This window comes from Cetorhinus maximus, chromosome 15 (assembly GCF_964194155.1).
Source record: "Cetorhinus maximus chromosome 15, sCetMax3.hap1.1, whole genome shotgun sequence".
In the NCBI taxonomy this organism is placed as follows: domain Eukaryota; kingdom Metazoa; phylum Chordata; class Chondrichthyes; order Lamniformes; family Cetorhinidae; genus Cetorhinus; species Cetorhinus maximus.
The window spans coordinates 72,939,217-72,962,599 of record NC_135893.1 but is presented as its reverse complement, the minus strand read 5'-3'; the positions used below and the strand labels follow the sequence as shown (position 1 = coordinate 72,962,599).

At 47.3% G+C, this 23,383-nt stretch overlaps 1 protein-coding gene across 3 annotated transcripts; it reads left to right on the top strand.

Annotated features, from left to right (window-relative positions):
* Window positions 1-81: 81 nt before the first annotated feature.
* cpsf4 (cleavage and polyadenylation specific factor 4) lies at window positions 82-17,485 on the top strand. 3 transcript variants are annotated; one of them, XM_078558637.1, is made up of 8 exons: window positions 82-293; window positions 7,067-7,117; window positions 8,225-8,377; window positions 9,193-9,288; window positions 9,943-10,036; window positions 12,400-12,475; window positions 13,573-13,746; window positions 16,325-17,485. In XM_078558637.1, exons 1-8 carry the CDS (start codon window positions 191-193, stop codon window positions 16,391-16,393), a joined length of 816 nt encoding a protein of 271 aa, XP_078414763.1. In that variant the 5' UTR covers window positions 82-190; the 3' UTR covers window positions 16,394-17,485. The 3 variants fall into 3 exon arrangements, with proteins under 3 accessions (XP_078414763.1, XP_078414762.1, XP_078414764.1); XM_078558636.1 differs by having other exon boundaries at window positions 13,570-13,746; XM_078558638.1 differs by lacking the exon at window positions 82-293 and adding an exon at window positions 6,178-6,282 and having other exon boundaries at window positions 13,570-13,746.
* The last annotated feature ends 5,898 nt before the right edge of the window (window positions 17,486-23,383 follow it).

Genomic DNA, 23,383 nt, shown 5'->3' with positions numbered 1-23,383 from the left:
GTTGAAGCTGAGTCCTCCCGCAGAGAGGTGGCGCTGTCACTGAATTAGCGGCGCCTCTTGTTGCGAGCGCAGCTCATTGTTTGGAGCGGGGGGGTCAGGGGTGGGCGGCGCGGTTCCGTTCCCGGGCCTAGTGCTCAGGCTGTGAATCCTTGGGCTGGAGTAGGGTCGCTCAGGCGGCGGGAGCGGCAAGATGCAGGAGCTCATTTCTACCGTGGAGCACATCAGGTTCGAGCTGGAGATGGCGGTGGAGCAACAGCTCGGGGCGCAGCCGCTGCCCTTCCCCGGCATGGACAGTGAGTGGGGGTGGGGAAGCACTCACACACACACACACACCCCTCCCTCCCCCCCCTCTTCCCCCCTCCCTCCCTCCCTCCCCCCTCCCCCTCTCCCACCCCTCCCCTCCCTCTCTCCCCCTCCCCTCCCTCTCTCCCCCTCCCCTCCCTCTCTCCCCCTCCCCCTTCCTACCTCTCCTCCTCCCTCTCTCCCCCCACCCCTCGCTTGCTCCCCCCCCACCCCTCGCTTGCTCCCCCCCCACCCCTCGCTTGCTCCCCCCCCACCCCTCGCTTGCTCCCCCCCACCCCTCGCTTGCTCCCCCCACCCCTCGCTTGCTCCCCCCACCCCTCGCTTGCTCCCCCCCACCCCTCGCTTGCTCCCCCCCCACCCCTCGCTTGCTCCCCCCACCCCTCGCTTGCTCCCCCCACCCCTCGCTTGCTCCCCCCCCACCCCTCGCTTGCTCCCCCCCCACCCCTCGCTTGCTCCCCCCCCACCCCTCGCTTGCTCCCCCCCCACCCCTCGCTTGCTCCCCCCCCACCCCTCGCTTGCTCCCCCCCCACCCCTCGCTTGCTCCCCCCCCACCCCTCGCTTGCTCCCCCCCCACCCCTCGCTTGCTCCCCCCCCACCCCTCGCTTGCTCCCCCCCACCCCTCGCTTGCTCCCCCCCCACCCCTCGCTTGCTCCCCCCCCACCCCTCGCTTGCTCCCCCCCCACCCCTCGCTTGCTCCCCCCCCACCCCTCGCTTGCTCCCCCCCCACCCCTCGCTTGCTCCCCCCCCACCCCTCGCTTGCTCCCCCCCCACCCCTCGCTTGCTCCCCCCACCCCTCGCTTGCTCCCCCCCACCCCTCGCTTGCTCCCCCCACCCCTCGCTTGCTCCCCCCCACCCCTCGCTTGCTCCCCCCCTCCCCTCGCTTGCTCCCCCCGCCACCCTCCCCTCGCTTGCTCCCCCCCCCACCCTCCCCTCGCTTGCTCCCCCCCCCACCCTCCCCTCGCTTGCTCCCCCCCCACCCTCCCCTCGCTTGCTCCCCCCCCACCCTCCCCTCGCTTGCTCCCCCCCACCCTCCCCTCGCTTTCCCCCCCCACCCTCCCCTCGCTTGCTCCCCCCCCCACCCTCCCCTCGCTTGCTCCCCCCCCTCGCTTGCTCCCCCCCCCTCGCTTGCTCCCCCCCCCTCGCTTGCTCCCCCCCCTCGCTTGCTCCCCCCCCCTCGCTTGCTCCCCCCCCCTCGCTTGCTCCCCCCCCCTCGCTTGCTCCCCCCCCCTCGCTTGCTCCCCCCCCCTCGCTTGCTCCCCCCCCCCTCGCTTGCTCCCCCCCCCTCGCTTGCTCCCCCCCCCTCGCTTGCTCCCCCCCCCCCCTCGCTTGCTCCCCCCCCTCGCTTGCTCCCCCCCCTCGCTTGCTCCCCCCCCTCGCTTGCTCCCCCCCCTCGCTTGCTCCCCCCCCCTCGCTTGCTCCCCCCCCTCGCTTGCTCCCCCCCCTCGCTTGCTCCCCCCCCCTCGCTTGCTCCCCCCCCCACCTCGCTTGCTCCCCCCCCCAACCTCGCTTGCTCCCCCCCCCCACCTCGCTTGCTCCCCCCCCCCACCTCGCTTGCTCCCCCCCCCCACCTCGCTTGCTCCCCCCCCCCACCTCGCTTGCTCCCCCCCCCCACCTCGCTTGCTCCCCCCCCCCACCTCGCTTGCTCCCCCCCCCCACCTCGCTTGCTCCCCCCCCCCACCTCGCTTGCTCTCCCCCCCCCCACCTCGCTTGCTCCCCCTCCCCCCACCTCGCTTGCTCTCCCCCCCCCACCTCGCTTGCTCTCCCCCCCCCACCTCGCTTGCTCCCCCCCCCCCACCTCGCTTGCTCCCCCCCCCCCACCTCGCTTGCTCCCCCCCCCCCACCTCGCTTGCTCCCCCCCCCCACCTCGCTTGCTCCCCCCCCCCACCTCGCTTGCTCCCCCCCCCCACCTCGCTTGCTCCCCCCCCCCACCTCGCTTGCTCCCCCCCCCACCTCGCTTGCTCCCCCCCCCCACCTCGCTTGCTCCCCCCCCCCCAACTCGCTTGCTCCCCCCCCCCCACCTCGCTTGCTCCCCCCCCCCCACCTCGCTTGCTCCCCCCCCCCACCTCGCTTGCTCCCCCCCCCCCACCTCGCTTGCTCCCCCCCCCCACCTCGCTTGCTCCCCCCCCCCCACCTCGCTTGCTCCCCCCCCCCCACCTCGCTTGCTCCCCCCCCCCACCTCGCTTGCTCCCCCCCCCCACCTCGCTTGCTCCCCACCTCGCTTGCTCCCCCCCCCCCACCTCGCTTGCTCCCCCCCCCCCACCTCGCTTGCTCCCCCCCCCACCTCGCTTGCTCCCCCCCCCCACCTCGCTTGCTCCCCCCCCCCACCTCGCTTGCTCCCCCCCCCCACCTCGCTTGCTCCCCCCCCCACCTCGCTTGCTCCCCCCCCCACCTCGCTTGCTCCCCCCCCCCACCTCGCTTGCTCCCCCCCCCACCTCGCTTGCTCCCCCCCCCACCTCGCTTGCTCCCCCCCCCCACCTCGCTTGCTCCCCCCCCCACCTCGCTTGCTTCCCCCCCCCCACTTGCTCCCCCCCCCCACTTGCTCCCCCCCCCGCTTGCTCCTCCCCCCCCCCACCTCGCTTGCTCCTCCCCCCCCCCACCTCGCTTGCTCCTCCCCCCCCCAACCTCGCTTGCTCCCCCCCTCCCCTCCCCTCGCTTTCTTTCAAGTATTTATCCAATTCTCTTTTGAAAGTTATCCACTACCTTGTTAGGTAACGCGTTCCACATCATGACATCCTGACGTATAAAGAAATTTTGTTCCGATCATCCTGCCAGTTGAAACGATTAACCCCCTGCCTCAAGTGTGGTGTCTAGAATTGTAATCATGTGTGCTTAATTAACAGCTTATCAATTTTTTTTAGTTCATGCGATATAGGCATCACTGGCTAGACCAGCATTTATTGCCCATCCCTAATTGCCCTTGTTCAGAGGGCATTTAAGAGTCAGTCACATTCCTGTGCATCTGAAGTCACATGTAGGCCAGACCAGGTAAGGGACGGCAGATTTCCTCCCCTAAAGGGACATTAGTGAACCAGACGGGTTTTTACAATAATCGGCAATGGTTTCATGGCCATCATTAGACTTTTACTTCCAGATTTTTATGGAATTCAAATTTCACCATCTGCCGTGGTGGGATTCGAACCCTGTTCCCCAGAGCGATTCCCTGGGTCTCTGGAATATTAGTCCAGTGACAATACCACTATACCACCTCCCCACAATTTGTCCTGTCATCTTCAAAAATATAGACCTCCCTGGTTGTCCAGAGGAATACAGGGGAAGATCAAACAGAAAAAGAAAGCGTACGATAGGCACAAAGAACTAAGCGTTGCAGATAGCCTAGATGAATATAGGAAGTGCAGGGACGAAATAAAAAAGGAAATAAGGAAATCAAAGAGAGGGCATGAAAAAAGATTAGCAAGTGAAGTTAAAGATAACCCAAAGATGTTTTACCAATACATTAATGCTAAAAGGTTAGTTAAGGAAAAAGTGGGACCTATCAGAGATGAAGATGGAAACTTGTGTCTAGATGCAGAGGCCGTGGGAAGGGTTTTGAATGTATATTTTGTCTCCGTGTTTACAAAGGAAAGGGAGGATGTAGATATAGTAGTCCAGGAGGAACACTGCGAGATATTGGACGGGATAGCCATAAAGAGAGAGGAAGTACTCGAAGGGCTGAAATCCTTGAAAGTGGATAAGTCACCAGGGCCAGATGGATTCTGAGGCTGCTGAAGGAAGGAGGAGATAGCAGATGCTCTGAGGATGATTTTCCAATCTTCACTAGATACAGGGGAGGTACCAGAGGACTGGAGAAATGCAAATGTAGTTCCATTGTTTAAAAAGGGATCAAAAGAAATGCCAAACAATTATAGGCCAGTTAGTCTTACATCGGTGGTGAGCAAATTAGTAGAATCAATCCTGAGAGATAGGATTAACTGTCATGTGGAAAGGCATGGACTAATCAGGGATGGTCAGCATGGATTTGTTAAAGGAAGGTCTTGCCTCACAAATTTGATTGATTTTCTTTGAGGAAGTGACAAGAAGGGTTGATGAAGTGCAGTGGATGTTGTGTACATGGATTTTAGCAAGGCATTTGACAAGGTCCCACATGGCAGATTGGTCAGGAAAGTAAAAGCCCTTGTGGCAAACTGGATAAAACGTTGGCTTTGTAACAGGAAACAAAGGGTAATGGTCAATGGATGCCCTTGCAAATGGAAAGTTGTCTCAAGTGGTGTTCCACAGGGCTCGGTGTTGGGACCCTTGCTGTTTGTGTCATACATTAACGATTTGGACGTGAATGTGGGGGGCACGATTGGGAAATTTGCAGATGACACAAAGATTGGCCGAGTAGTGGATAGTGTAGAGGATAGCCATAATCTCCAAAACGATATAGATGGGTTGGTGGAGTGGGCGGTAAAGTGGCAGATGGATTTTAACATAGAGAAGTGTGAGGTCATACATTTAGGGAGGTCAAACAGTTACAGGGATTACACAATAAATGGGAATATACTAAGAGGGGTAGATGTACACAGGTCCCTGAAGGCAGCAGTTCAAGTAGACAAGGTTGTAAAGAAGGCATATGGAATGTTCTCCTTCATTGGCAGAAGTATAGAATATAAAAGTAAGGATATAATGTTGGATTTGTATAAAACACTGGTGAGGCCACAACTGGAGGATTGTGTGCAGTTCTGGTCACCACATTACAGGAAGGACGTAATAGCTCTGGAGAGAGTGCAGAGGAGGTTTACAAGAATGTTGCCAGGGTTAGAAAAGTGTAGCTACGAGGAGAGATTGCATGGGTTGGGGTTATTTTCCTTAGAACAAAGAAGGCTGAGAGGTGACTTGATTGGGGTGTACAAAATTATGAGGGGAATAGATAGAGTGGACAGGATAAAATTGTTTCCCTTGATGGAGAATTCTAGAGCCAGGGGACCTAGATTCGAGATAAGTGGCAGAAGGTGTAGGGAGGACATGAGGAAGAACTTTTTTACGCAGAGGGTAGTGGGTGTCTGGAATTCGCTGCCCAAGTTGGTGGAAGAGGCAGAAACTTTAGACTCTTTTAAAAAGTACCTGGATCTGCACCTAAAGTGCTGTACGCTGCAGGGCTATGGGCTGGGTGCAGGGAGGTGGGATTAGAAAGGGCACCTGGGTATCCTCGGGCTGGCATGGACAAGATGGGCCGAATGGCCTCCTTATGTGCTGTAACTTTTCTATGGTTTCTATATAGCATTACAGAAACTCAATGTTAGTCTTGGAGTGACATCAGTGGAGCATCATTTACTGGTGAGAATATAAATGTGCACAAACACTATTACAGAATGTTACAGCTGAAATGCATTGTACCACACTGCGTGATTTCCCCACATGGTAAGTTACCAACCTCCGCTGTGCTGTTGTAGGAAGGGGTTGAGCTGAGGGGGAAAAGAAGAGGAGGTATCACCACCACCTCGAGCCCCACACTCTGGGACATTACACGGGCCTGTCCCCTTGACTGTGGAGAGTGTGCATAAAGGAAGCTTCAGTAAGTATCATACAGAATGTTTGTAACAATCATAGGTCAAGTCTGCCGCTTGGGAATTTTTTGTAGTGACAAACCGATTGCTATTGACGACTCCCCTTTCCTTCCTCACCCCCCTAATTACATACAGTTCTTAAGTACACAACTGCTGCAGTTTGATTTAACAACAGGACCCTGTATGAATCACTGCCTTCACATAGCCCGCGTCAAGTTAGCACCTTTGTAAAGGAGATATCTCTTGGGTACTCTGACCAGCTGCAACTTTCCGACCACACCATCATAACAATGATTAACACCTTCTCTCCTGAAGGAGCAGCAATTTTGAATGAGCCAAATGATGAGAACAAATAGACTAACCCACTTAATTCAGCAATCTATGTAAACACAGTTTTAAACTGGTGCCACTTTGGATACTTATGGCTGCCAGCCATCAGGATCAGCATGAAAGAGTGGTTGACATTCTTGATGTATGTCATCCTCCTACTGTGCACTCTTGTCCATCTTGTACCAGCTGCTGAAACTCTTTTCTTTTAAAGTCGATGTAGATAGCGTGCTAAATATAGTTTTTTGAGAAATGTAGTATCTGGTGAACTGACGCAACAGTGTAAACAGAGTAGTTGTTCTCAACTCACGTGAACGTTCTCGTGCCTGACTCCCATTCACCAATGGGTCTTTGCCTCAATCATGGGAGGGGTGGTGGGTGGTGAAGTGGGGGTTGGGAATGGGCAGTTGTCCACTTTGTGAGTATTTTGTGTGTTTTCACACATGTGCTCCCAAGGGAACAGCTTGAGACCGCCCAATTCCGAACCCTTCTGTTCATACAGGAGGGCAGAAAAAATGACTTTCAGGCAATAGGGAAACTGTTTTTGCTGGTTTGGCAGTCTAGGACCAGAGGACGTGGCTTAAAAGTTAGGGCTGATCGTTTTGGAATGAAATTAGGAAACACTTCTACAGACAAGGGTTGTAGAAGTTTGAAACTCTTCCCCAAACAGCAGTTGATGCTCAGTCAATTTTAAATTGAGATTGGTAGGTTTTTGTTAACCAGAGAAATTAAGGGATATGGAGTTAGGCCAGAGATCAACCATGATCTCATTGAGTGACAGAACAAGCTCAAGAGGCCAAATGGCCCACTGCTGTTCCTATGCCATCAGTCATGAGGCACAAATAATAGCCTCAACCTACACAATTGTAACTGAAACATTTCAAAACTAGTGATCTTTTAAAATATGTTTCTTTTTATTTCTCCCTCAGAGTCTGGGGCAGCTGTCTGTGAATTCTTTCTGAGGGCATCATGTGGAAAGGGTAAGCGATCCAGGCTGAGCCGTTTCTATCTTCAATTCTCTGCTGTTTTCCAATCTACTTTAGCCCATTAGTGACACGATAAGCTTTTTAGTGACCAGAGCTCTTATCACTAAGGTTTGGTCAGATGCTGTTTTCATGTGTTTTACTATAATTGTACATGAAGTATTCTTGAGGTTGGGGGGGGGTGGTTTCCTCCTGAAGCCTCCTTTTCATCCCCTGTTCCTCCTGTGCCCCCCCCACCCCCCCCCCCCCCCCCACCACCACCTCCCCAGCACCCTGCCCATATAGGTCTGTTCTACCTTTTGATGTCAGAGGGAGGCCTTTCCACAAAGGAGAGTCACTCTGACAATGCTCACATGCCAGTGCCCAACTGAGTAATGCATTGACAGAAATCTGGGAGCAGCTCATCTTCTCAGCTATGTAATGGTTCTTGGACAAGGAGAACCAGCGGGGTCAAATGAGGAAGGGGAGATAATTCAGTAACGTGGCTCATTAATGTGAGACAGATTGTCCTAAAGTATTTCTTCATCATGATAACTTAATGAGTTCATGCTGCCAGTGAGGGAGGGGCAGTGGGGTGGAGAGTCAGGACCACTGACCTGCACCTGCAATATCCTGTTTAGGGCATTCTCAGTCTCCGCCCTGGTTTCAGGAGAAGATGGGAATCAAGTTATTTCCACAAACTGAAGAAAATTCACGGGGCAGTTCATTTCAGCTCTCTCTGTTCTAGTGTGCTTCATGTTGTGGAAGGACATTGTCTCCTAGCTCGTTCCTTTGCAGGAGTCAGTTGCATGCTCAAAGGAGAGGAAATATTTTCTATAATTAGGCAAATCTATCCAATTCCATCCTACTGATATATGGTGTTCATTCCCCATATCGAATGAGCCATTATTCACAAGAAAATCTAGTCAGTCTTTAAAAGGTGTAAGTTACTGTTCTTCATTGTATATGAGGTGATCTAATTTCTATGCATGAGGAGTCTCTGCCCCTGTGAAAACCCTGTCTGTTCACTGTGGATCTTTTCCTCGTCACCCCCGAAATAGCAAATCAAGAAGTGTCCTGTGAAGAGGGACAGCTCTGGTGATTGAATCTGATTTTGTTATGCAGGTGGAATGTGCCCCTTTCGCCACATCAGCGGCGAGAAGACGGTGGTGTGCAAGCACTGGCTGAGGGGGCTCTGCAAGAAAGGAGATCAGTGTGAATTCTTACACGAGTACGACATGACCAAGATGCCCGAGTGCTATTTCTATTCCAAGTTTGGTGAGTGCTCCCTGTTTGTGGTTTCCAAACACACCCGGGTGTCTGATTGCAGCTGGGGGTGGCAAGGGCGGGCTTTGTATTTCGGTGATGGCAGAGTGGTTAACTTAGTAAGATAGGATGTTAAAAGAGCGGTCTGTCACTCCCCTTCGTGGTAGAACCGTAACATTGTGATGTTACCATTAAAAATTTGATGAATTAAAAATATTTAAGAACAACTTGGTAAATATTTTTCTTTCTGGGCAGTGTAGTGGGTTTTATTGGCAGCTAGAATTGTACCACAGATTGGTCAAGGGTTCGGATGAAGCTCTGGTCACTTGGTTGTTAGTCAATATTTCTGTTTCAGAAGATGGTTACCTGCTGTGTGTTTTTAATGCTTTGTTTTTTATTTTCATTTGGTAGATTTTCTTTTTGCTTTGAACCCACCTGCTTCCTCACCAGGAGTGGGTTTTCTGTATGGGCATGTTGCAGAGACTGAACCTGTGCTTTCTAATGCTCTCAGTATCACCTGTCTCCTAGAACAGGTCTCCTCATAGAAACTTAAGCTGGACACAATTTAAGAACTAATTTATTTGTATTCCTGAATTAATTTCAGGAATAAGCTGCTGTCAGAACGAGGACAGTTAGTTCAGGTGAAATATTCAGGAAGGAAATGGATAGATTCCTGAATCAATTGAGGGTAATGGGTTATAGGATGGCATCAAGGCAGAAGGAGAATTGAAAGGTCTAAGCAAGTCCTGAAAATTGAAGAGAATACTTGAGAGCGCTGTTCTTGCTACTGTGGCCGGTGTTTTAATTTGTTCCTTTTTCCTTTGCAGGCGAATGTAGTAACAAGGAATGTCCGTTTCTACACATTGATCCTGAGTCCAAAATCAAAGACTGCCCCTGGTATGACCGAGGGTTCTGTAAACATGGTAAGCACTGAGCTGTGGAAAGGTAAAATTGATGAATTGGCTGCCTCGGGCTCACTCATATACATCTCCTTGGTATTTATTGGCAGAGATCTGGCAGCAGGTCCTTATGCTCCACTCTCAATTCAGAAGTGAGCTGTAGCTGATTAGGTGCCTGGTCCAGATTTAACCTCAACACCGGCATACTCTCCAGCAGGAGGCGCTCAATGGTGGTTTGAAGCAACAGCCCAGTTTTTAAAAAATTATTTTCCCCCTTCCTAATCCAGCCTGCTGGGGGCAATTGTAGCGATGCAACTGCCACCCTGCCTGAGATCAGTGTTGCTAGCCTATGATGTTTTAAAGTCTGAGATTTCTGTCAATGTTGGGTGAGGACATTTTCACTTTGCTTTTGTTACTCCTTCCTGTTCCAAGTTAGAGGCATTTTGTTAGTATTCCTTATCAACATTAGTTGCATTAATAGCACAAATATTGTTTTAATTAAGTATAAAAATAAAATGCTTTTAAACGGATGCAGTTGTGTACAGTTAGGATTGATCAGACCCTTTGTGATTAACCCCATTGAATCCTGTTGCACTCCTTGTGCCTTGAGTGTAAGAATGTTATTTGCTGAATTATAATTTTAGCAGATTACTGAGTTTGAATCTTGTCTTGTTGCAGGTCCTCTGTGCAGACACCGGCATACACGGCGAGTCATCTGTGTAAATTATCTGGTAGGGTTCTGTCCTGAGGGCCCCAGCTGTAAATTCATGCAGTAAGTACACAGCGACGTAGGAACATTGTAATGGGAGCAGGGCATTCAGCCCATCAAACCTGTTCTGTCATTCTGTTGGATCATGTCTCCTTGAATTCCATTTGCTCACTGTTACTCCTTGATACCGACACATAACATCTTCAGGCGAAATTGATCAGTGATTTTCTGACTGCCTATTGTCCATGATGTCAGTAAAATTGATGTGAGCATTACTGTGATTGGTCATTGCTCTGGGAGCAATGATGAATCTTAACTGCAAATGCTGAAAATAGCCTGTGTGTTGTGGGAGGGGGTAGCGGCTCAAGTCCCACCCCAGTGACCTGAGTGCAACATCTAGGCTGATACTCCCAGGGCAGTTCTGAGGAAGTGTTGCACTATCAAAGGAACCGTCTTTCAGGTGAGATGTTAAACTGAGCCCCTGTCTGTCTTCTCGGGTGGATGTGAAGACACCATGGCTCTATTTTGAAGAAGGGCAGGGAGAGTCATACCCACCATCCTGTCTATTTTTTCATCCTTCAATCAACATCACTGAAAAACAAGTTATCTGGTTATTATCACATTACAGTTCGTGCGAGCTTGCTGTGCACAAACTGGCAGCCAAGTTTCCTACGATGCAACAGTGATTACACAAAAGACTACTTGATTGGCTATGAAGCACATTGAGACATCCTGAAATTGTGAAAGAGGCTATGTAAATGCCAGTCTCTCTCTTATGAGTAACGTTGGGGTGGGAGGAGAGATTAGATGAGGTTTGGTAGAGATGGACTTGCTTCACCATTAGGGACTTGCAGATGCCTGATACTCCCCAGTGGAGGAAAGAAGTCTGAGGAGTTTCTTCCTATGAGAATGATAGATCATAAGCAGCATTCTCAAAGCCACGCAGTGATTTGTAACATCCCATGCTGTGAAATAAACAGGCCACATGTAACCAATGTTCCCTTTAATATTTGTATAAGCAGTGCCACATAGGCTGTGCACCACCACAAAGAAAAATTAGAGGGAGCATTGGTCATAAGGGCATATATCAAGTGTGTGGGGGAGTAGAATGATGTTGATTGTTGCAGTAAGAAAGAACACGAGGCCATTGATTCTTGACTCACCAAGGTAGGTCCAGTGGTGCTCAGTTCCGTTCAGCTGCGGCAAGGTTTCGATCCATTTCTAGCGTGTTCATTGCTCATTCCTATGCTGTGTATGTTGCCGAGCTCTACATACTCTGTGCCAGCCCCTTGAAGCTCAATCTATTTACCCCACTGGACTGGTGGGCCCATTGTTATTACAACGTGGGGGAGGTACTTTTGGTTGCTGCCATTGAAGGCGATCCCAATCCATACCATGCGGAGAATTCACACTTTTACAATGGGTGTGTGTGGAAATACAGCAATAAAATCAGGAGTCTTGTATACAGTCTTTGTCAGGAGAGTGTTCAGCCTATGTTAAAGCTGTTGTATAATGTTAAGGGCTGTTACCATGTGACTTAATAGCTTGCATAACACTTAGCCACTGCAGGTACATTGGATGTTGTGACCTTTCACTTTATAATAGATGTACTCCAGGTTGGTGGGCCATTTTTAGATGTAATAACTCGTTTTTTTATTGAGCAATCATTTCCCAGTAACTACTGATTAATAAAGCAGAAGGCTGAGTGATTTAAACAAGATCTTTAAATGATAAAGGGGTTCAAAAGGGTGGTTATGGAGAGATTGCTTACTCTGGTGGGAGGGGTACAGACAAGGGGGCATAATCTTCAAATCAAAGCTAGGCCATTTGGGAGAGAAATCAGGAAGCACTTTTTCCACACAAAAGGTAGCAGAAATCATGTCCCCCAAAAGGCTGAGGATTTTGGGGGGTCAATTGAAATTTTAAAGGCCCCGCCAAATTTATGTTACGCAAGGGGGATCAAGGAATATGGACCTGAGATTGGGAAATGAAGTTGAAGTACAGATCAGCCATAATCTTAAGTGATTAACTGCACAGGCTTGAGGGGATGAATGGCTGTGTTTCTAAATCACAGCAGGCATTGTGTTTTGTAATCAGACAACATTTTGCACTGTGTCCTACAGATTGAAGGGTGGCTGAATGAGTTGCTTAAGCAGGGCTCTCATGGTTTATGGTGTCCTGTGAAGTCGGAGCGTCGCAACTTGTAATACCCAGTCATTTACCATCCTCCGCATGTTAAAGTATGGAACTGGAGGAACCCTATAGCCCTTATATTGTGTCAGTAAACTGGTTGGATTTTATACTTTGATTTAACTAAAGTGCTTCACAACCTATTCCTCTCATAGTGGCCTCTTCCTCTGTTTGCCTTCCACAAAAGTGGAGATTTGTTCAAAAAAAACCTTCAATGTTTTTATTCCTTCCATCAGCCCTCGGTTTGAGCTGCCAATGGGTACTGGTGTTGATCAACCGCCGTTACAGCAACAGCAACAGATACTCCAAAAGGTGAGCCACTGCCCATCACTTTTCCAAAATTATTTATTTGGTACATTATTTTCTCCAAATCTTCTCACTCCCTTTCCCATTCATTGAATGCTGCTACTATTGCTAATGATCATGTAAATTCTCTGTCCTTGGCCTCTGTCTAAAGAGTGACTTGGGCCAAGTTGCTTTACTTTTCCTTCCTGGTTATAGATGATGTGCATCAGCTCCACAAAGAATCTTTCTGCTCCCAGCCTCCACCTGGAATGAGTCCTCTGGGTCAACTGGGTTAGCACAGCATCTCAGTGGGGCAATAGTTAGACATTGTATGGTTTAGCACTAAACCAAACAGAAGAACTTGCCAGACGTGATCGCTGGAGTTTTGCTGAGTTAGTTTTTGCCCCGACTAAAAGGACCTATGGTATTACAATTGGCTTTGTTAGCCCCAGGCCAGGAAGTCAAAAAGCAATCATGTTCCCACTATTGACTGCTATCCAGTGATTGCTGCAAAGTATATAATGTTGGACATGGACAGGATCAAGCAAGGCAATGGATACCATTGGCTGCGTAGCCTGCCCACTTAGTTAGAGCTCACACATGAAGAGTGGACATGTAGAGTGGACATGTAGAGTTACCAGCACTTAACTGCAGCAACAGTTGGGGCTTTTGGTGGGTGACAGGAGGAGGAATGCATATACCACTGAACTGTCCAAAACTATCATAATCCAAAAAATATTATAAAAGATCACATTCTCAGCCTGGGCTTAGTGATAGAACTCTCATCTCAAAAGTCAGTAAGTCAATGTTTCAAGTTCTACTCCTGAGTTATGCTTTTGATCTAGGCTGAGACTTGAATGTGGTCTGGAAATTAAGATTATAAATTGGTCTGAAGCAGTGATTTGATGTATTTTCTTTGAATTCAACCTTGTATTTTGTAATTCTTTAGCTATGTGCCAAGTTACATTTAATCTCAAGGGCAATTAGGGATCGGCAATAAATATTGGCCTAACCAGTGGTGTCCACACCCCGTGAATGAATAAATTAAAAAAGAAAATCAGCCCAAGAAGGCATGGAGGTTTGACAATCCTGTGCTAATACCTTTCTTTCTCTCTTCACAGCAGAATCTCACCCCGTTTCTTCAGCGATCATCCTCTCTGGTACAGATTCCTAGTGCCAACATCATTGTTGGGCAGCAGAAGTCAAATACACAATCTGGCGGACCTATGCAGCAATCCCAATTTCAGACATTGTCAAATCGAGGCCCTAGACCTTTGGAGCAAGTCACATGTTATAAGGTAAATGCTGGCTATTTGACAAGCCATTATCATTGAGAAATACTTCCATAAGTGAAAATGATTCAATTAATCATGGGTGACTTTGTTATACCTTTTATTTTTAAAAGCTAACATTTGTTGCCCATCCCTATTTGCCCTTGAGAAGGTGGTGGGGAGTCACTGCTGTGAACTGCTGCAGTCGTGTGGTACACGTACAGTGCTGTTAGGTAGTAAGTTCCAGGATTTTGACCCAGTGACAGTGAGGGAATGGTGATAAAGTTCCAAGTCAGAATGGTGTGTGACCTGGAAGGGAACTTGCAGACGGTGGCGTTCCCCAACATCTGCTGCCCTTGTCCTGCTAGGTGGTAACGGTCACTAGTTTGGAAGGTGCTGTTGAGGGAACTTTGGTGTATTGCTGCAGTGCATTTTGTAAGTGGTACACACTGCTGCTACTGTGCACCAGTGGTGAAGGGTGTGAATATTTAAGGTGGTGGATGGGCACCGATCAGACCAGCTGCTTGGGCCTGAGTTATAAATATCAGTCCCTCTGGTAGTTCTTTACTTCAGTCGAAGTAAGGGCAATTAATTTTGAAAAGACATCGGTGATGGTTTACTTTGGAATACCAGTAACCTCACACTTTTCTATTAATCTGGTACGTAGTTTCCCAAGCAGTTCAAGTCTAATGTATTAAATGTAATATAAGAGAGAGAGTAGAAGACCATTTAGCCCATCGAGCCTTTTTCGCCATTCAAAATGATCATGGCTGATTTTGACCTTCAACTCCACTTTCCCGCCCATTCCCCATATCTATCCCTTGATCCCCTGAGACTCAAAATCTGTGTGTATCAGCCTTAAATATATTCAGTGATAGAGCATCCAGAACCTTCTGGGATAGGGAATTCCAAAGATTCACAACCCTTTGAGTGAAGAAATTTCTTCTCATCTCTGTCCTAAATGATTGTTGGCCCCTTATCCTGAAACTGTACCCTCTTGTTCTAGATTCCCCAGACAGGCTCGACCCTGTCAAGCCCCTTCATGATCTTGAATATTTTAATGAGTTCACCTCTCATTCTTCTAAATTCCAGAGAATGTAGACCCAATTTACTCAGCCTTGCATCTTCGACAACCCTCTCATCACAGGGACCAATCTAGTGATCCTTTGCTGTACTACCCCCATTGCAAGTATATCCTTCCTTAGCTATGGAAACCAAAATTGTCACAGTATTATGGTCTCACCATAACTCTGTACAATTGTAGCAAGACTTCCTTATTCTTGTACTCCGATCCCCTTACAATAAAGGCCTACATGCCATTTGCTTTCCTAATTGTTTGTTGCACCTGCACGCTAACTTTGTGTTTTTATTGAAGGAGTACCACCTGAGTCTCTCTCAACATTTACAAGTTTTACACCAGTTTAAAAAAAAAAAAAATTTCTGCTTTTCTATTCTTATGACCAAATTGAATAACCTCACACTTCCCTATATTACACTCCATTTTCCATCTTCTTGCCCACTCACTTGTCTATATCTTTTTGCAGCCTTTGTGTCCTCCTCACAGCTTACATGCTCACCTAGCTTCGTATTGTCAGCAAACTTAGATGAAGAGATGGAGCGTAATGTATCTTAGTCGTTAATATAGTTTGTAAATAGCTGAGGCCTGAGCAATGACTCTTGCAACACTCCCACTAGTCAAAGAACCTGCCAACTTGAAAATGTCCCACTTATCCCTTTGCTTCCTGTGTTAACCAATCCACTATCTATGCTAATATGTCACCACAACTCCATGAACCCTTATCTTGTGTTTTAGCCTCTTGTGTGACATCTTATTTGAATGCCTTTTGGAAATCCAAGTATACTACATCTGTTGGTCCCACCTTTATGTATCCTACTAGTTACATCCTCAAAAAAAATCTAATAAACTTGTCAAACAGGATTTCCCTTTCGTAAAACCAAGTTGATTTGTCCTAATCCTACTATGCTTTTTTAAGTGCATTGTTAAGACTTCCTTAATAATAGATTCCAGCACTCGCCTGAGGAGTAATGTCAAGCTAACTGGCCTGTACCAGAGAACATTGCCAGAGAGCTTCTCTCACTAGCTTGCTGAAAACACTCCATGGAGTGTACCAGTTTGCTTTTGAGGTGGTCAGAGAGGTTGAAATTGTCCATTGGCTGGAACATGATTACCTCAAATGATTTGGATAGTGGTATGCGTTTCATCAGATATAACCTGATATTGTATGTAATGTAGCATAGTTACATATTGTGTACATTCAAATAGGTTTACTTCATTCAGAGTACTTTGCCGCATTGTATTCTGATATATTTCACATAAAGAATAAGGAGTTGATTGCACATAGATCCTTGAGTTTGTACAAAATGAATTGGATTATCCTAGACGTATTGTTTCATCACCTTCCAGGATCAGAGAAGTTTGAGTTTTCTCATTATGTATCTCTGAGAAGCTATCACCCAACAAATCTCATGGTGCATTAGTGGGGTAATGATGGCCCAACTGTGCCTCTCCTTTTCCATACTTTAACTGACTCTGTGGTCTGTAGAATTATGGCCTTGAAATAAATTGTTGTGTTTTCTTTCCCAGTGTGGTGAAAAAGGACATTATGCTAACCGATGTACCAAAGGACACTTGGCATTTCTTAGCGGTCAGTAGCAGAGTCACTGGTGAACGAGACCTTGGAGAACTCAAGTTCAGCTGATGCTCCAGATGGAGTATACGTTATTCTTGGATGGGGTTAGAAGTTGGAAAACGTAATTTATCTCCCACCCACTTTATGCACATTGTGACAGTTGCTACTGTAGTCTGTGCCACAGTTTTAAGGTTTGATGTCAGGATGCACTGTGAAGAATGAAAAAGCCATTTAGAATAGTTTCCACTGTATCTGTTTCCAACCATACTGTTTAATGTCCTACAGCTTGTATTTTCCAGTGAAACCTGGTTCAGATTGGCAGTGGGTTGGATTGGTAAGAAACTGAGGAGGAGAAAATTGCAGACTCACCAAATCGCTAGAAGATACTAAAAATTGTGATATTTCTATCACATAGTTGTGCACGTACTTAGGTTTTTTTTGTTTCTCTAAAGTTTTTTCCAATTGAGGGTGGTTTTGAGTCAGGTATTGAGCTGAAGCTGCTCTGATCTGTTTTTAGAGGCCTTTGGCAGGCATACCCCTCAACTGTGGCGGCATCATCTCAGCACTTTGAGCATATGTGCCGTTCTCTGTAGAACCACAGGTTTGGCTGTTCTTAGTGCCTCTTACAAGCCTGCTCCTTTTTCTCTAGTGGAGCTATTTGATGTTGGGATGTTCTGATTAAAGTGAGGCACTTGAGAAGTATGCTTGTACGTAAAAGTGTTGAGGGTGGGGCTTGAGGACATCCTTAATCTAATTGGCATTTGATAGATCTACACAGGGTACATGAATAGTGTCAGAACATATTGTACCACCCAATCTCGTATACTGATATGAAAACCAACAGAAAATCCTGGTCACATATCAATTTGGGTGAAAATATCTCTGATTTGCAACTTGATAATTGATGAGGATTACTTTAGGTCATGTAGAATTACTTGCTAGGGTGTCTTATTAATTTGCCTGTGCATTATCACATTTTATAAGAAAGAATGTTTTTAGTTTGTGGCAAAAGAAAAATGCAATAAGAATTGCAGAAATTCTACTCTTGAAGCCTAAATTACCTTATGATTGTCGTGTTCATTTTTATCCAATTTAATAAATATTTTTTAACAAAGGCCTGCCTTATCTTGATCTTATTTAGTCCCATTACAGGTGTATTCAGCAGTCTTACCTTCAAATTTCTTAGTGAAGTTCTTGAAGTGAATTGGTAGGTTGAAAGGTTTTGTTGAGGTTCCTTTTCAAAGAATTCCTTTTAAATCAAGTGGGTGATGTTTTTCAAAACAATGAGGCCTCAGTTAATATTCTAGGCTTTATGATGAAGGAGGAGTTGGAAGGGGAATAATCAACACATGTAGATATAATATTAAGGTCTGGCACATATGGGGTTAATGTGAGACTGAGTACAGTACTGCCTACGCAGTGATGTAAGAAAGCACATGACCCAGACCTAGGGGTTAATGTGGTGTTGAGCAGAGACGTGTGTAGACCCAAGCATGGAGATAGCTCCTAGCTTATACCCTTTACATGTGTAAATAGTTCTAGTAGTTAATAAAGGCTTACAGTTAACCTACGGAACGCTATGAAGACTTCTTCAAGACATACTGATCTGTAACTATCACCCCACAATGTGGTGGCAGCAAGGAGATAACACAGAACCTCGCTAAAATGCAGAGACAAACCAAAACGCTGGAAGACTGAGAAAAATTCAACAAAGCATTCTGGCCTGAAAGAAGCTCCAGAAGACGCAGAGACACGAAGGCAAAATTGCCAGGTAAAGCTCCAGAGAAAGGCTAGGAAGCTGAAGACAGAGATTTAAAATTCCTTACTGCAGCAGAGGACTCCATTGAATCTCCTTTGCACTCTGAAGCTGGACTTCCAGAGTTGACATAACCTGCAAGGGTGAGCTAAATTTTTTAAAATTCCAGGCTGCAGCAAGTCCTGAGATATCATTAAAGTAATTCAGTGTCAGAAGTGCAGTTTGAAAGAAACCCATTGGTAAAACTGATTTCCCAAGTTGGAGCCTGAGCTTGTCCGAAAAAATGAAAGAATAAATTAAATATTTCAGGAGCATCGCAACTGTCCAGCTCAGTAAAAAGCAAACAGACTCTCCAATTCGAAGGACTCGTGAGTCCAAAAATGAAAACGCTGAACAAGTTGTCTGCGGGTAGCTGATTTGAGTGAATACTGATGCCATCTTGAAATTCAGAAAGCTCTTAAAACTGAACATACACTTAAAAATGTTTTACAATGGATCGCAATTCCACGCTTCCAAGTCAATTTGGACTACTCCAAGGCCCAGACCACTCTCAAAATTGGGACTTTAGAGGAAAAGATTCTTAAGATACATCATTGCTTTAGGTTTAAATAAAAAGAAGAAGAGAGGTGAATACGCTGCTTTACTGGATAGGCCCAATTGCAGAAAACATCATTGTAAGATAGGGAATTAATGAATCATCCGCAAAATTTGAAGAGGTACTAAAATCTTTCAACACTTATTTTAATTGTAAAGATGCAATAAAATACTTAAGAGCTAAATTCAATGAGTTTGACTGCCAGGGGAACTGGTTGATTCATTCATCAATGATCTGCATAGGAAGGCAGAAGGTTGTGAATATGGAGATTTAAAATCTGAACTCATCAGGGACAGAATAGTGGTAGGATTAATAGACAATACACCCTTTGACCTCCTGCAAGCCAAAAGAAGATCTAACCCTGGAAAAGGCAATCCAGATAGTTAGACGGTCAGAACTCCGTGGGCAGCACAGGACAATCTTAATAGGAGAGAATAAAACATGGTGCCGAGGCCAACACTCAGACCAGCTTGTTAAGCCACAAAGACACAGCGGCACTCTAAGTCAGGGAAAACAATTCCTGAACAAGCCAGAAGAGTGACCATGTCAGTTCTGTGGAGCAACGCAATCCTACAGGTGAGATCAATGTCCTGCAAGTGTAGCCAAATGCCTCCAATACAATAGGATTGTACACGATGGAAAACTGCAAGGCAAAAACTCGGAAATGCATGGAAGCCTAAAGATCCACAAGCTCGATACTGCAAACCCAGAAGAGAAACAGCCATGCTTCTTGGGTGAGGCCAGAGATCTTGGTTTCTCATTTTGGAATGTGGACATTTCTTTCAATGGCCATCTAACAACAAATTTTAAATTTGGAAAAAGGAGCCAGCATAACAGTCCTGTTGGAGAAAGATCTGTGGCTGAGATGCACCACTTGATGGGACCAGAGGAATCCAACTTCCGGTCATTAGTATGATCCTGGAACCACTGAGGTATGGTGGGAAACTGATCTTTGAGCTGATGTACATCATCTGTAACCAATCTTTCTCCTGAGCAGGGCGCCTGTGTAGCCTTGGATCTCCTCAAAATGGCAGATGATGTCAACACAACTACTGTCGTTAACCAGACAGCTGCACGTTCCTGAGTACTCGAATAAAAAAGAATATCCTGACTGGGACTTGAGCTCTGAACTGTCTTCCCTCTTTGCGGAGCATGTTTGTCCATTCTCGTTACAGGTCCTGGAAAACCCTCAATGGTCAGACCAGCCAACCACCCATGAAGTAACCACGATGCCTCCAGTGGAAGAGATGAAAGAGTGTGATTAGCAGTCTGAAAGCCTCTATTTCCAGCCTGATGACGGCACAGCAGGTCAACACTGCAACCACTGTGCATACAGTGCAACTCCCAGCGGCTTGCCAAAGCCACGAGGTGCTGGAACCTGGTAGTAGCCATCCATGGCTGACAACAAAAAGCAGAGGTGAGCGTCCCACTAAACCAAAGGAACGCTCTTCCTCAGCCACAGGACATCGAGATGACCCACATGCAAAAGGAAAAAGCAAAAGAAGCAACAAGAAGAGGAGCACAATGTTTGTCCACCCCGCAAGAAATGAGTTAAAGTAGCAGCAACCATTGATCCATGCAACAGCAGAACCGACAAAGTGCGTTCAACACAAAGGAAAGGAAGAAAAGGATGAAAGTATACCTAAAGGCCAGTCCACCCTCCAAGCCAACAGGAGGAAGCAGAAACAACAGAGCCTACCACTCCGACATGACCCTTCCATATCTCGTTTGGGGTTCTAAGGCCTCCAGACCACCTGAACTTTCAAATTCAAGGACTTGAAGGGGAGATGGGTTAGTGATAACGTAGCAACACCAATGTAAATGTATGGGAGTGATAACAATGTAAGACATGAAGTAAACTAGTATAACTCCAAATACATTGGATAAGGACTTGGGAGAGGTGCAGTCTGGCACATGTAGGGTGAATGCGGGACTAAGTACAGTATCACCCACGCAGCCATGTAAAAAGGCACATGACCCAGACCCAGGGGTGCGTGGTGTTGAGCAGAGACGTGTGTAGACCTAAGTATGGAGACAGCTCCTAGCTTGTACCCTTTACTGTACACGTGTAAATAGATCTAGTACTTAATAAAGACTTACAGTTGACCTACAGAAGACTACGGAAACTTCTTTAAGACATACCGTTCTGTAACTAACAGCCCAGAACAGTAGGGGAAATGGGAGGCAAAGTTTTCTTTCACTATTGGGGGAACTCAATTAGGCGCAGGCAATAAATGCTGGCCTAGTCAGTGACACTTCCCATCTCACAAATGAATAAGCAAAAACAAATAAGGCTAAATGTAGACATGATGAGCCAAATGGTCGCCTCCTGTGTTGTAACTGTTCTATGATTCTGTAAATGGCAATATACCAGTTGTTTATTGATCAACCTAAAACTGCTATCGAATCAGTCTCCTTGGAGGAGCGAATCCAACTCAGCTTCCCATTCTGAGACTTGTAAAGCAAGAACTTTCATTCTAGTTCTAGTCTCTCCCACTAGGGGAAACACCCTTCAGCATCCATTCTCCTCAGGATCTTGTATCTTTCAATAAAATCGCCTCTCATTCTTCTAAATTCCAATGGATACAGGGCCAGCTTGTCCAACTTCTCCTCATAAGATACCACCAATCCCAAGAATCAGTGAGCGAACCTTCTCTGAACTGTTTCTAAAGCAATTACGTCTTATCTTAAATAAGGAGACCAAATCAGTACTCTAGATGTGGTCTCGCCAATGCCCTGTATAACTAGCAAAACATCCCTACTTTAATATCCCATTCCCCTTGCAATAAACAACAGCATTCCATTTGCCTTCCTAATCACTTGCTGTACCTGTGAACCAATCTTTTGTTAGTCAGGACAACCAGATCACTCTGTACCTCATTTCTGCAATCCCTCTCTATTTACATAATATGCTGCTTTTCTATTCTTTCTGCCAAAGTGGACAAGTTCAGATTTTCTCACATTATACTTCATTTGCCAATTTTTTGCCCACTCACTTAACCTATTTATATATATTTGCAGACTCCTTATGTTCTCTTCACAATTTACTTTCCTACCTATCTTTGTGTGACCAGCAAATTTAGCAACTATACATCTGGTCCAGTCATTGATATAGATTGTAAATAGTTGAGGCCTCAGCACTGATCCTTGTGGCACTCCATTTGTTATGTTATGCCAACCTGAAAATGACCCATTTATGCCTTCTCTCTGTTTCCTGTTAACCAATCCTCTATCCATATGTTACCCCCTATACCATGAGCTCTTATTTTCTGTAGTAACTTTTGATGTGGCACCTTGCCAAATGCCTTCTGGAAATCTAAGTACAGCACATCCACAGGCTTCCCTTTATACACGTTGCTTGTTCCTTCCCCAAAACCTCTAATAAACTAGTCAAACATGATTTCCTTTTCACAAAACTATGTTCATTGTGCCTGATTGCATTGAGAGTTTCTAAGTGCCCTACTAAAACCTCCTTAATAGTAGATTCCAGCATTTTTCCTACGATAGATGTTAACTAGCTGAGCTCCTTAACATTAGAAAACCTATTTATCAGTGAGCGCTGAGTGGGCCTGTGATATTTGTGCACAGCCACGGCACAGGCAGAGGCCAGCAAGTGTAACTCGATGATTGCCTTGAGTGTGGGAGGTCATGGGGCTGAGCAGGCTGCGAAGGTGAGTGGCTGCTTCAAACTTTACTGTGTTTCTGCTACTGTCTGACTATTGTACAGGCTCCTTAGCCCGGAAATTTTAAATCTCAGGCATTGGCAACTAGACCAAAATATCGGGAGAGAGGGGCGGATTATGTGTGTGTGTGTGGTGGGATGAGAAGAGGGAGAGAGCTTATTACTGCCTGTGTGTGGAGTGCAGTGGGACTGATTACTGTATGTGGGGATCAGATGGGCGGGTTACTGTGTGTGTTTGGGGGGAGGGGTGCAGTGGGGCTGATTACAGTGTATGGGGGGGGCAGATGGGCTGATTACTGTGTGTGGGGCGGGGGGGGCAGAGGGGCTGATTACTGTATTGCGGGGGGGCAGAGGGGCTGATTACTGTGTGTGTGGGGGGGCAGAGGGGCTGATTACTGTGTGTGGGGGGGAAGAGGGGCTGATTACTGTGTGTGGGGGGGCAGAGGGGCTGATTACTGTGTATGGGGGGGGCAGAGGGGCTGATTACTGTGTATGGGGGGGGCAGAGGGGCTGATTACTGTGTGGGGGGGAGGCAGAGGGGCTGATTACTGTGTGGGGGGGAGGCAGAGGGGCTGATTACTGTGTGTGGGGGGGGGGGGCAGAGGGGCTGATTACTGTGTATGGGGGGGGCAGAGGGGCTGATTACTGTGTGGGGGGGGGCAGAGGGGCTGATTACTGTGTGGGGGGGGGCAGAGGGGCTGATTACTGTGTGTGGGGGGGGCAGAGGGGCTGATTACAGTGTGTGGGGGGGAAGAGGGGCTGATTACTGTGTGTGGGGGGGGGTAGAGGGGCTGATTACTGTGTGTGGGGGGGGCAGAGGGGCTGATTACTGTGTGTGGGGGTAAGAGGGGCTGATTAGTGTGTGTGGGGGTAAGAGGGGCTGATTAGTGTGTGTGTGGGGGGGAAAGGGGCTGATTAGTGTGTGTGGGGGGGCAGAGGGGCTGATTACTGTATTGGGGGGGGAAAGGGGCTGATTACTG